Source organism: Propithecus coquereli, unplaced genomic scaffold (genome assembly GCF_000956105.1).
Source record: "Propithecus coquereli isolate 6110/MARCELLA unplaced genomic scaffold, Pcoq_1.0 Scaffold119, whole genome shotgun sequence".
Taxonomy (NCBI): domain Eukaryota; kingdom Metazoa; phylum Chordata; class Mammalia; order Primates; family Indriidae; genus Propithecus; species Propithecus coquereli.
The window spans coordinates 5647135-5660132 of NW_012135969.1; the positions used below are offsets into that span (position 1 = coordinate 5647135).

At 56.1% G+C, this 12998-nt stretch overlaps 1 protein-coding gene across 2 annotated transcripts; it reads right to left on the reverse strand.

The window, feature by feature from the left end:
* Positions 1-1996: 1996 nt before the first annotated feature.
* Positions 1997-12711, reverse strand: SP6 (Sp6 transcription factor). 2 transcript variants are annotated; one of them, XM_012662674.1, is made up of 2 exons: positions 12488-12711; positions 1997-5643 (listed from the first exon to the last, which is right to left on the reverse strand). In XM_012662674.1, exon 2 carries the CDS (start codon positions 5588-5590, stop codon positions 4460-4462), a length of 1131 nt encoding a protein of 376 aa, XP_012518128.1. In that variant the 5' UTR covers positions 5591-5643; positions 12488-12711; the 3' UTR covers positions 1997-4459. The 2 variants fall into 2 exon arrangements, with proteins under 2 accessions (XP_012518128.1, XP_012518136.1); XM_012662682.1 differs by lacking the exon at positions 12488-12711 and adding an exon at positions 7825-8102.
* Positions 12712-12998: the final 287 nt, after the last annotated feature.

Below are 12998 nucleotides of genomic sequence, written 5' to 3' on the forward strand. Positions count from 1 at the left end.
CTATTGTTTTCTTGGTTTATTTTTCAGATCCTTCGTTGCTAGCGTACAGGAACACTACTGATTTTTGTATGTTGACTTTGTATCCTTTGCTTATTAGTTCTAACAGTTATTTGGTAGAGTTTGGTTTCAAGGATTCTTTCAAACCTACACTGCCAGGACGCTGAGCAGTCAGGCACACCAGAATGGATGGGAAGGTGAAGCCTGCTTCTGGTGCAATGTCGGGGAGGGGTTCTGAGGTTGCCATTGGGTGTCATTCCAGAAGCAAACGTCAAGGCTGTGTGCCGGCGAACATGGGCGTGCAAAGCAACCTGCAGGGAAGGTGGTTCGCCTCCTGCACTTCCCCGGTTGTCCGCTGGGGGACGGGAATGGGCAGGAGGAGAGGGGAGGAGAGGCCGCGCAGCCCCAAGCTGCAGCTCCCAGGCTGCCTTCTTCTCTGTCATTTTCCCATTCCTTATTTCGTTCAACCACCCCAGAGAGACTCGACTCCCACTTCCCAGGAGAAGAGATGGTTCAGAGAGGTCACTCAGAGAGCCAGCCCAGATGTTCTGATTTCCCTCCAGATCCTTCTACCAAGGCGCCACATCTGAGGGGTCAGAAGTGGCCTTGGGCTCTGTCAGGGGGGCCAGGCCAGCCAGGCAGCATTGCAAGCGAGGAAGCAAGCGTCAGAGCCCCACCAAAGGCCCCCGCTAAGAATGCAGGTCAGCGGGAGGGAGGAGCTGCAAGGGGAGGAGGGGCGGCCCCAGCCCTGCCCAGACAGGCCCGGCCGGACTGCAGCTGCCCTCCTGTCCCTAGGGCAGCCGTGGGGAGAGGAGGAGGGCGTGCGCCAGGTTCCTGGGGTCTAACTCCCTCAGAACCAGGAGGACAAAAGAGGCACCTGCAGGAGTGGGGCAGGCATGCAGTCACAGGAAAACACACCTGTCCCTCCTGCTCCCAGCCTTCTCAGTCAGGAGCAGATGGAAACAAACAACTGGCCCCCAAACCTGTCTGTTTCCTCTGTAAGCCCTAAATCATTGTCATGCCCTCATCCCAAGCTAGCCTTAAACCGTGTGACCCCAGAGTCTCCCAGATAAGTGATTGGATGGGCCAACCTGAATACCAGATTTGCTTTCGAGAAATTGGGTTAGGGTTAGAATGGGGGGAAATAGGAATCCCATTAGGAGAAAATAACTTTGGCAAAAAGTAGGGTGGAAAGGTGAAAGAACACAATAACCTACACCCTGTCCCTTTGGATCCGAAAACCGATCTTCTGTTGAGCGTCCTAGCTTTGAAGCTCTGGAGTCTTGAGGCTTTTAACTCATTTGACATGAATTAGGCACCAACTATGTGCCAGGCATCAGGAGGCCTGGGAAAATGCGTGCGCATGGGTATTTCTGCATATCTGCAAGGGCGGGCCCACCATAGGTCTGGTGGGGGTATGTTTGTGCACACCACGGTTGTGTAACTGTGGCGGGTCTCGAGCTGTGAGTTGTAGCAGGGGCCTTTCCCTCATACTTTCCAGCTGGGCGGGAGCCCATCAGATATCTCGGCTGCCTTTCATCACCTTGTCCTTGATAAGGATCATCCTGGGTGAAGAAATCACTGCCAGTCACCCTCACCAAAGGGATGGCTGACATGCACACCCCCGTGAGGGCGGGATGAGGGAGCCAAGAGGCCAGCTATGCCTGGGAAGGGAGGGAACCAGTGTTCTTAGCAGGGCGGGAGACAGAAGGGGCTTAAATGTGGAGGAGGGAGGAAAGACCTAGAACCTTCTCATCCCCACAGGTGAAGACCAGGGAGGGACAGCCCAGCTATCAACCTAAAGGGAATGTTCCCCCACCTTCTGTACCAGCCACTTCCAGGAAGGATCAGACCCAGGGTCCCAGCTCTGACCCAACCCCATGGAGGTGCAGCACCCAAGGGAAGTGTCCACCCCTCCCTGCAGCCCAGACCTGGCCCTTACGGCTGAGGGACACGGAGTCAAAAAGGAAATGGAGCTGGAACACAAGTGAGGCATGATGTGGTTGATGACTTTATTTTTGCATAAAAAACACAGGCTGTTTCTTCCTCCTCCTCCTCCCCCCCAAAGTGGGTTCACAGCAGTTAAAGAAAAAAATTCCTACATTTTCCTCTAGGGGGGCTGCCTAGAAAGGCAGGCAGCCAAGCGACCTAGATCTATAAGACAGGGGAGCAGAAGAAAACCTATCCAAAGCCCCCAGCGCATACCTTAGAACTTGGGGCTTCTATAGGGGGGAACATCCATGTCCTCCCACCACCAACACCCATCTGGGAGTTCCCCTTAGAATGGCCAGTGGAAAAGGCTGTTTTGGTGGCACAAGGAGGGGGTGGCTGGTTTCGATGGGTGGAGGAGAAAGGCATCCCACACCCACAGTGCCCTCCCTTTCTGCCCCCTCCACCTGCAGGCACTGTCAGCTTTCCTCCTGCCCCCCACTCTCTCAGCCAGGAAGGTGACCTCTGCTCAGGTTAGCAGGAAGTAGGGAAGAGAGGGAGAAGAAAGAAAGAACATTACCTCTTAAACTACCCCAGGCCAATGAGTCCCTCAGGGAAAACCACCCCTGTCCCTTTTAAGGAGGGCCCCTTTCTACACAAACACATATTCCCACCCAGATCCCAGCCCCGCTTCCCATGTAGCTCCCAGACCTTGGACTGGGCTTCAGCATCCCCAAGGGAGGAAGAGATGCTGTGGGCCTAGGCCCCAGGAACTTGGACAGGGTGAACAAGATGGGGTCTCCCTGGCTGGAGACCCCAGGCTCAGTAGAGAAACACACACATACACACACACACACAGGCACACACAACGTGCACACATACATGCCCTAATATTAAATAAAATACCCTTTGCTTATAACTTAAAAATCAATACACAGCTAATCCCGCAGAGGGCTCTGGGTGGAGAAAGGGAGCAAGGGGAGGGGGAGGGGTCAGAGGGAATCTAAGGCCTCACCCTGGAGCCTGGGAAAGCCCCCCAGCTCCAGGAGCCTGTGGCCTGCCAGACCCTTCCGAATGTCAGCTTCTTTCCCCTCTGCCTGGCTCAGCCTCTGCTGGGCTTCTCCCCTCCCTCCATCCCTCCCTCCCAACCCCATGATCATAATCAAAATGTATTTCTAGCATCTAAAGGAGAAGGGAATGGGGACGGCTTCCTGGATGTCACCTCAGAAGGCAGAACCCCTTGCAGTGGAAGGAGAACACCTTCATGTAGAACGGGAGCTTCCCACACTCGGAGATCAGATGGGGAGGAAGGAGCATCCTAGGCACACTCTACCATGGGGGCAAGGCTTGCCGGTGCGAGGGAAAGGCAAGGGCCGTGCTGAAGCAAGAGTGCGGCCCAGCTTCTTCGTGATGGCCAAGGAGGTGGCAAGGAGATGGCCAGGAGACTGGCAGGCAGGGGCAGAGTCCTCCACTCTGAGTGGGAACCTCTGGAGGTCCCTCTGCTGGGGCTAATGCCCCCAAATAGCCCAAATAACCCTCTTCCTTCCATCCCCAAGGGAAAGGCAAAGGATGGGAACCCAGGGTAAGGAACTACGTCAATTCTACAGCTGGGGCTACTGGCTGCCTTGAAAATCTACCTAGAGTAGTAAATGGGGACTGTGGGCCACTGAACTGTATTTTTTATAAAGACCAAGAGTTAAGGGCTGAATGAGAATTGGAAAGGGAAGGGGTTAGTTCCTTCCATTCCCCCACCAAATCCCTTTCTCTTGTTTTAGGAGACTTCCCCCGCTCACCCCCACCCCCACATCTAACTGCCCTCCACCGCGGCCCTGGCTGGGAGGCTGTCAAGGATTTCAGCCCTCTTCCCCTCTTCCTTCATGGCTCCATCAGCCTGGGTCTGGAAGGGTTAATAAGGAGGCACATCAAAGGAATTATTTTTACAGCAACAACCTTCCAAGCCAGATAGAGACACCCCGCCAAGGGAGACCCCCAGCCTCCCCCACCCCATCTCAGCGCTCCCTCCGGAAACCCTAGGGGCAGAAGCACTTTATGGGGAATGAAAGAGACCCGGGCCGCAGGGAGGCTCCGGAGGCGCTTTTATGTTCCGGTTCCCAGGCGCTGGGGACGTGTCCAGACATCTACCCCCAGCGCCCCGGCCGGCCCCACTCCTCTCGGCTCCCGGGATGCCTCCAGGGATGCGGGAGGCACCCTCTCCTCCAGCCTGTCCCTTCCACCCTCCAGCTGCAGTAGGGGTGTCTCACCCTAACCCCCCAGCCCAGGGACGAGTGAAATAGTGAGGAAGGGAAGAACAGAGGGGTGCGCGCAGCTCCTCCCGGCCCCAACAAACGCGTCGCGTCCAGCCCCAGAGACTAAAAAACCCTAGCGCCTCATCTCCCTGTCCCGGCACCACTTTCCCCCCTCAATAAATAACCACCTTCCCCTCTTACTTAAGTCGCCCCCCAAAGGGTGTCAGACCTGGGGGCTCTCATCCAATGCCCTCCAGAGATCAGCAGGGAAGCGGCACCAAGGAAGCTCAGTTGGAAGGAGCTGCGCTGCCCTCGGCCTCCCGTTTGCCTTTGCCCCCCGGGGGCTCCACCGCGCAGCTGGCCTTGCCCTCGCCCGGGGCCGCCCCAGCAGCCTCCTCTTTGGCGCCCTCGTGGGTTTTCATGTGTTTGGCCAGGTGGTCGCTGCGCATGAAGACCCGGCTGCAAACTGCACAGGGGAACTTCTTGGTGCCCGTGTGGGTCTGGAGGTGGCGTTGCAGCTCATCGGAGCGCGTGAAGCGCTTGCCGCAGAAGAGCCAGTTGCACACGAAGGGACGGTCGCCGCTGTGCCAGCGCAGGTGTGCCTTCAGGTGCGACGTCTTGGCATAGGCTTTCCCGCAGCCTGGAATGTGGCAATTGTGCAAATGCTTCTTCTTGCCCCCATCGGGCCCACACGGAGCCCCCAGTCGCTCGGCCTCCAGACAGTTGGGGCAGCGACACACGGTCTGGCCTGAGCTGCGGGGCACTGACCGCCGGGAGCCTTTGGGCCGGGCCGCCCCGTCCAGACTGGAATCCAGCCCTTGGGACTCAGGGGCGGCCGCTTCCAAGGCCTTAGCCCCGTCGGGCGGCCCCAGGAGATGCTGCCCTCCGGCAGGTGGGAGGAGATGGTGCGGATGCGGGTGGGGTGGCGGGGCACAAAGCTGATGGTCTCCGACGTAGCCCCCCAAGCCAGCCTGAAGCGCCCCCGGGTGGCCAGGTGAGGTCAGCGCGCCCTGAGTGTGGGGGAGGTCCATCCAGCTGGTGCCCGGATGAAGGTCCCACCACGAGCCATCCTCGGTGCCTGGATGAGTTGGCCGGAACCATGATTCATAATGGTGTGACATGTCCGGCTGCAGGAGCTTGGAAAAGGGTCCCGGGGCCAAGGGACTGTCGCTTTCCAGGTCCTCGCAGGTTACCCGCGAGGAGGCCCCCGGCAGCTCATAGCCTTGTGAGAAGTCCACCTCCGGGCCCAACGGGAGGCTCTGCAGCTCTCCAGGCTGCAGCGGGGAGGGGTAGTCCCCGGCCTCCGGGCTCGTATGGCCCTGGTATGTCTGGAGAGGCTGCAGGTCAAGGCGCGGCGGGGAGGCGTGAGGCGCGTCCGTGTGCTGGCTGCCCAGAGAGCCGCAGACAGCGGTTAGCATTGCCGGGATCCGGGGTGGGGGACAGGGACGGTCAGCGGCACCTCAGATGGGACCTAAAGGAGGCAAAGAAGAGAAGTAAGGAAAGTAACCAACTCACTTTCCCTCCTAACCCAGATCCCCTCCCTGCTCTTCTCTGGCCCCCAAGTGAAAAAGAGAGATGCACCTCTGGGTGGGGACTAAAGATAAGAGAATTTGGGAGTGCCAGGAAGGTTGACGATGTGAGGCTCTTAACCAAGGGCAGAGGATGATGGAGGTCTACTTCCTCTAGGTGATCTCTCCCATAGGACCCAGCTCATCCCTGGAGTTGAGTTGCTCCTAGGCTGGTAGGTCAGACCTATCAACATTACAGTGCTAGAACCATCTCCAGCCCAGCTGCCCAGGCCAGCACAAGGGGCAGTGGCATTTCCCCCTGCAGACCTGCTGCCAGCCCAAATGGAGCATCGAGACTCATCTCAGCTTCCCCAGCTTAACTCCTGAAACAGACAGGGAGAGGGGGTGGTCTGTTTCCAAAACCCAAAACTTGAGGTGACCTGCCCTTCAGAAAGCCCAAAGCAGGTCCTGAGTTTTTAGAGATAAAGTTCTCATGCAATCAACCGAGGCATGTTCTGTGAAGAAAACCCCTCTGTACTGCTCCCCCCAGCTTCCTGCCTAGCCTAGTTGCATGAGCCCCACAAAACCTACTCCACCGCCTGCCCCCCCCTTTCTCTCGGGCAGGGACTTCACCTCCCTGGGGTGCAGCTGCAGTGCCAGTTTCTGGGGGAGTTCCCCCCACCAGAGAAAGTCAAGTCCCCTTCCCTGTCCTGACCCACGCCAGTGTCAGCCAACTCTCTGACTGCCACCCATGCTCTTCTCCGTGATAGGGAGACTCAGATATGAAGCTGGGAGACAGTGGCTTTGCCAGAGAAGGGGGCAGCCAGAGAGGAACTTACCAGCAAGCTTGGGAAGGTACAATTACCACCCCCTTAAGGGTTGCAGGGTCAGAGTGCGGAAAGAGGAGGGCAACAAGAGAAGCCATAATCACAGAACTTAAGAGTAAAAATTGCCCAAAGAGATTAGATTATATAAGGGGGTGCATCCCAGGCATGGGTCATTTTTAGAAGTCCCCCAGATAGATGCTATGGTTGTAATATGCAGCCAATTGTTGAGAACCACTGCTCCAGGCCCACATTCTTCTTCTAAAGAAGAGGGAACAGGCTGAATTTGGAGCAGTGACTTGAACAAGGATGTTCATTTATTCATTCAGTCAACAAACATGTACTGCGCAGTGCCTCCTTGAACCAAGTCTCCCAACTCCTGGACTCCTAGTCTGTTACTCTGTCCCTAAACCATTAGGTACCTGAAGACCCCCACCTCACATATCTGTGACTTGGAGGTCCCCCTCTTCTCACTACCTCTCCCAAATGTCTGGGAGCCATGGCCGGTGCTTCAGCTGTGTGAGTTTGTGTGCCTGGGCCTTCTCTGATGGGGGTAGGGGGGTAGGAGCGGAGAAGGCCAGGGTAGGGTCTTTCCCTTCCCACAGCAGGGCTCAACTGACCCTCCCAACTTCTGCCTCTGGGATCAGGGAGGTGGCACTGGTAGTCTGGGAGAGAGGACGGGGCGCCTACTCAGGCTCCAGCGGCCTCACCACAAGAAAGGAACAGGGTGAAGCGGCAGTAATGGAGCCTCAGGCCGGGGCGGGGCAGCCCAGGAGGGGCTGGGCGGCAGCAGTGAGACCTGGGACCCTAATAGCTTTTGGCGCCTGGGAACTGCCCCAGGGGCTCGGGGGTGGGAAGGCTAGGACGACCCAGACTCCAGAGTGGCCTCTCCCGACGGAGAGCCAGAGAGCCCAGGCCTGAGATGCAATGGCCTGCTACCAAGGTTTCAGGATGGGAGAGAGCGGGGCGCACATCTCAGGCTTCCCGCTCCTCAACGCAGGAAGGCGAGTAGAGACACCCTGTGTCTCATCCCACCGCTGCCTTTCCGGATCACCGGCGCTCAGGTGGTCGGGACTTCAGTACTCCCAGTTCCCAAAGTTCCAGTCCTCCGGTTGTCCCAGTTGCTCCTGTTCCCCTAGTTTCCAACCTCCTTGGTCCCTCCAGTCTCTCCCGTTCTCCTGGTTTTCCCTCCGTCGGGACTCTAAGGCCCTCAGATCCTTTAGAACCACCCCCCTCCCAAGGCCGGCGGCGGCTGCGGCGCGTTTCTCCGACGGGATCTCCGCGGTGCGCACCCCTGGCCACCCGGACTCGGGCTCCTACCTCGAGGCTGCGCTCGGGCTGCGGGCGCGGCTGGCTGGTGCGCTACAGACGGGCGCTCGCGGGCCCCGCGCGCCGGCGGGCTCTGCAGCGGCGAGGGGCAGGAGCCCAGGGCGAGCCGGAGCGGGCGGCGGGCGGCGGGCGGCGGCGGAGGAGACGGTGGGAGCCGGCGGGGGGCGGAGGGCGGGCGGGCGGGAGCCAGCGAGCGAGCGAGCGAGGCCAGCTCCGCCCGTGACTCACCCGCGCTCTCTGCCTTCATCCTCTCCCCAGCGCTGCTTTTTCCCGAACTCGCGGCCCCGCCCACCTCACCTGCGGCCGCCTTTAACCCTTGCGGGCTCGGCCGGACCGGAGGCCCAGCCCGGCGAAGAGGGGGCGGGCGGGAGTGGGGGAGGGAGGGTTAACTAGGCCGTATCCCGCCCGCTCCCTCGCTCCTGCCTTGTCCCCTCCATTCGCTGGGCGAGGGGCCCGGGCGCGGGGATTCCCAGGTTCTGAGACTCGCCCCAGGGGCCCGGTGTGACAGGGGACGCAGGGCTCAGACCCTGGGGGAATGCGGAAGGGGGCGGGTCCTAGAGGTGACACTGAGCCACCCATAGGTGGCAACCCTTAGGTTGCCTCGACGGCCCTTGCCCACCCGACGGCCCTTCCGCAGCGCTGCCCGGAACTAAGGGGAAAGAAAAAAATGGGATTGAGCGCCCAGTATGTGTCGGGTGCAGACCCAGGCCACAAGAACTTTGTCTCGGCTGCTCTCCTTCACCCCCCCTCCCCCTCGGCACCACTTCTCTCCACGCCCCACCCCCGTGCTTTTCCCTCTCGCTTTCCAGTTTTCCCTCTTTGACCTTTCTGGGCAACCATCTCCTCTCCTCCCTACCGGCAATGTCCCCACCACCGCCGGTCTCTGTCGCCCCCATTCGTCTCCCAGGCCCCCCCGCAGCTCTCACTCTACACCTCGCCTTAGGCAGCAACCCCAGAGCCTCCTAAATCCAGCTCTCAAGTCCGCTCCCCACCCTCTTCCTCTCGGTCCCGGAGGAGCTCAGCCTGCGCCCCACATCCTCACCCCGGCACACCAGGTTCTGAAGCTTGGGCAGGTCCCTGAATTGCCCTAGGAAGGGACACTTCTGGAAAGAATTGAGCGACCTTTTGCCACCACTCCTTTCCAGTTCTCACCTGAATATTTCAACCCAAGGTTCTTAACTTTGGAGAAAGGTCTTGGATTCCTTTGAGAAAAACAAACGCACATGCATAATGCAACATTCTGGTAAAATTTCAGGGCGTTTGCGGTGCTCATCTATATGCTTCTGTCAAGATCTGGATAAGTCCAGATCTCCGAGACCCTCCAAGCACAGGTCAGTAGGGAAGTCCCCCCCCACACCCTGCTGTCCTCCCGCGCTGAGGTTGCCGGTTGCTCCCCACCCCCCACGTGCCTTCCCTGCCAACTGGTTGACCTCTGGCGGTGGCCCCTTTTTTGCAGGGAGATTCTGATCACTCTCCCTATTTCTGTCCTCCCTCGGTTTGGCTTCGGCTATGCTCTTTGCCATTGGCGTTTCAAAATTTCGTTTTCGTCTTTACAGTGGATTTCGTACAGCTGCTGGAATGGAATTGGGGCTGATTCAATTTTGCCTCTACACCCCCTCCTCCACCCCCATTAGTTTACCTGTCCTGCATTCCAGTTTGGTGCACTAAGCATGACTTTAAAACCACTAAACTGAGTCCACAAGCCACATGGAAATCAATCTGTGTGCGTGTGGTTCCCCCCAAACACGCACATATTCTTATCGAGAGTCAATGTATGAGTCATCTGTGCATCTCCCTGTTTTCTAAGGCTCAATTCCCTTATCTTGGACAACCTGGATACAAGTTGGTAGGGTTTCCTGGGGCTTGAAGGAATTAATGTACCTAAAAATACTTAGCCCCTGGGGCCCCTGGTAAGCACAGGGTAAATGGAAGATATCCCTGTTATAATTATTAAATTATTCAGTTTCTGGCAAATGGTGGTTGTATTAAGGTATATTCACAAAGATATTTGAACTAGAAGTTGATGAACCTAAATTCTAGTCCCAGCCCTGTATTGCTAATCTGACCCTGGTGGGTCAGGTGGCTCTAAGCCTCAGTTTCCTGCAGGGCGAAGGGCAGACATTTGGAACTGAGATTTCTGATCAGCCAGGATCTCCTTCCCCGTATTTGGGACCCTGGGTGCTCTGGACCTTTGGATCTATGTGGCCACTGCTAAATTGATAACTCTCTTCATCAGCTTCATCAAGTTTTATCTCCATCCATTCTGCCTGCAAATGCTGGGTAGCTGGGTTTGTATCCCAGTTCACAGCCACCTATGGAACAGAGTAGGGGCTCATCATGTCCAGAACAAAGCCCCTGACCCGACTCAGGGACTCCGATTGCTGGGTTATGACTGGTTGACCCCATGGCATTCCTGCATTGCTGCTTCTCCTCTCAGCCGCCTACTGTTGCTGTCTCCTGCTCTTAAGGTGCTGACACCTGCACAGGAGTCTGACTCTGGGTTGGGAGGACTGAGCCCCCCTCCCATTTATAGAAGCCAGATTGCCTTATCTTCCCAGCCCTTCTGTCTTTCCTTAGAAAGCAACAGGGAGAGGGAATACAGCCCTAGCATGGCAGATACTCCATCCCATTTTCCCCCCAGGCCCCCTTTAACCCTACCATGCCCCAACCAGACCCACAGCCACCTGGGGTTTCCAGCAGCAAAGACCCTCCATCTTCCTGCGGCTCATCAGCATGAAATTCAACAATAACGAAGTTGTCTCTGGAAAAACTCAGCCATTCTGATTTCCTATCTATGTTTCTGCCTCTCGCTCAGGTTACCATCACTCTCTTTCTTCTGGATCTCCCTCTGCTTGTCTTCTGCTTCCAGCCCTTGCAGTTTCCCACTTGCTAGATGTTTTTCCACTGAATAATGGCCATGGTCTAACGTCGACATGACCACCAAGGTTGCCGCAGCCCACTGCTCGTATTCTTTCCTCTACTCAAAATTGAACAATGTCCCCCACCATGTCTCCTACACTAAATGAGATCTGCCCAAGAGTTGGGCAATTTCTCCTCTCTTCCTCTCCCTCATTCCCTCAAGGGGTTAAATAGATTTCCCCCATAAGTGTCCACCTCCCATTTCTGCCACCCCTCTTCTCCTCAAGCCTCATTTATAGTTGACGATCCATTTTGTACCTGGAACAGCTTCATTAGTCTGTGTGTTCATCATAACCAGCATTTGTTAATTGAGCACTACTAGGTTCCTGGTGCTTTACACAAATATCTCTAATTCTCATGAGCATGCAGCAAAATAATTATTAACATTCCCATTGTACCGATGAGGAAGCCAAGGATCAAAGAAGTTAAATGACCTGCCCCAGATTATAGAGTTTAAGAAACAGAGGAGGAAACTGAGTCCAGATAGGTCAGCCTCCAAACCCTGTGTTCTGCCTGCTCTTCCATCTGGACTCACTATGGCAGAAGTGATGACCCTGGGAGTCTGGCTCCCCTAGATCCTGAAGGTGGAGGGGACAGCATTTGTAAACCGATCCCTAGATCAAAGCCATCTGTCATCCTAAGTCTAATAGGACAAACTGATCCCGTCTTGAATTGCTCGGATAAGTCACACTCTACACCTCTGGTCCCTTCTAAACCTCAACGGCCCTGTAGAAATTGCACCGTGAGGATATCAAAGCTGATCTGCCCCTAAAAATTGTCTAGTCCAAGCCATAATTTTACTGATAGGGAAACTGAACCTCAAAACAGGGAGGCGAGTAGCTTAAAGTCACACAGCAAGTTAGAAGCAGAGCAAGGGCCAGAATCCCAGTCTCTTGATTCTTGGTTTCCTAGTTCACTCTTCTCCTTTACTCCCACCTCCAGGCTGCACTTCCAAGACTGTGAACTAGTAACTCTGGACACAAACACATTCCTCCTTTTCCCTCCTCTCCCTGCCCCACTCTCCTGATTTCCTGGAAAACCAGGCAGAGCCCAGAGCTTGAGGTCAAATAGTTTTCTTTCATTTGTCCTTTATTCATTCAACAAACACTTACTGAGGATCTGTCCAAGGCCAAGCACTATACTGAACACTAATTCTATTATAATTCAAATATCACTAGCATCCACCGTCTCTTTTCAGTCTAAAAGATGAACCCAACTGAGGGTAGTGCGTCTGTGTGTTGGTGTGTGTGTGTATCTGCAAATGTGTGGGCACATCATGCCTATGTGTACATGTTGTGCCTGTGTGTACCTGTGGGCTTGAGCACAGGGTGTCTGTCCTCTCTCATCCATCACAAAGGGAGTTCCCCACAGGACACGTACGGTGGCTTCTCCCTTACTACCTCTGAAGGTGTTCTGTTATTCATGAGCCTCCATACATGAGTGTGTGTGCCCTGTGGGTCTATTAGTGTTTGCCCATCTTTTCAGAGTGGAACCCTCAGTCATGAATCCCTAACCCTCTTCTCCCCCAATCTCAGCCCAGCCCAGTCAAAAGACCTCCAAGGAACCCCTTTGGTTCTCCATGCAGACCCCACCAAGATCTCCCTCTTATCTCCCCTTCCCCAATTCAGAGAGAATCAAGCCTTCCAGACTCTTCTCTGTGGTCCTCATTTTAGAGTGGAGACCTGCTCCTCTTTGCGGAGGTCCCCTGCCCTGGACAGGGAACAGCCTCTCTTACCAGTCCATGGAGCCCAGAGCTGGCAGCCGCGGAACAGGGCAAGTGGTGGTGATAAAAGAGCCAGGCTCCTTTATAAAGGAGGCGACAGGCAGAGCCAAAGGGGGAGGTGAAAGAGCGGGCAGGGATGCTGCCAAGTCCTCACGGCCTCGGAAGCTTTTTAGGATAATCCAGGAAACAGTGGCCCCCGGCTCTCCTGGGGGAGTCGTGGGGGTAAGATCTGAGTCCCTGAGGTCTGCCAGGAAGGGAGGATTTCAGCTGGAAGAGGCAGCTGGGCTGGGGGGTGGGGGGACTTCCTTCCCCAGAGTTGGCTGGGCAGTAGGAGAGGGACAAAGTGGTTCTTGCGGGATGGAGGAAATGAGAGCATTGCTAGGGGAGAGAGCTGGGATGGCTGGAACGCTCCAAATTCCATCTACCCCCTTCGGAGCTTTCCTCCATGGATTGGTGGGAAAGAAAGAAGTTCCACTATTAAGACCTGAAACACACACACATGCAGGCGCTCACACACACACAC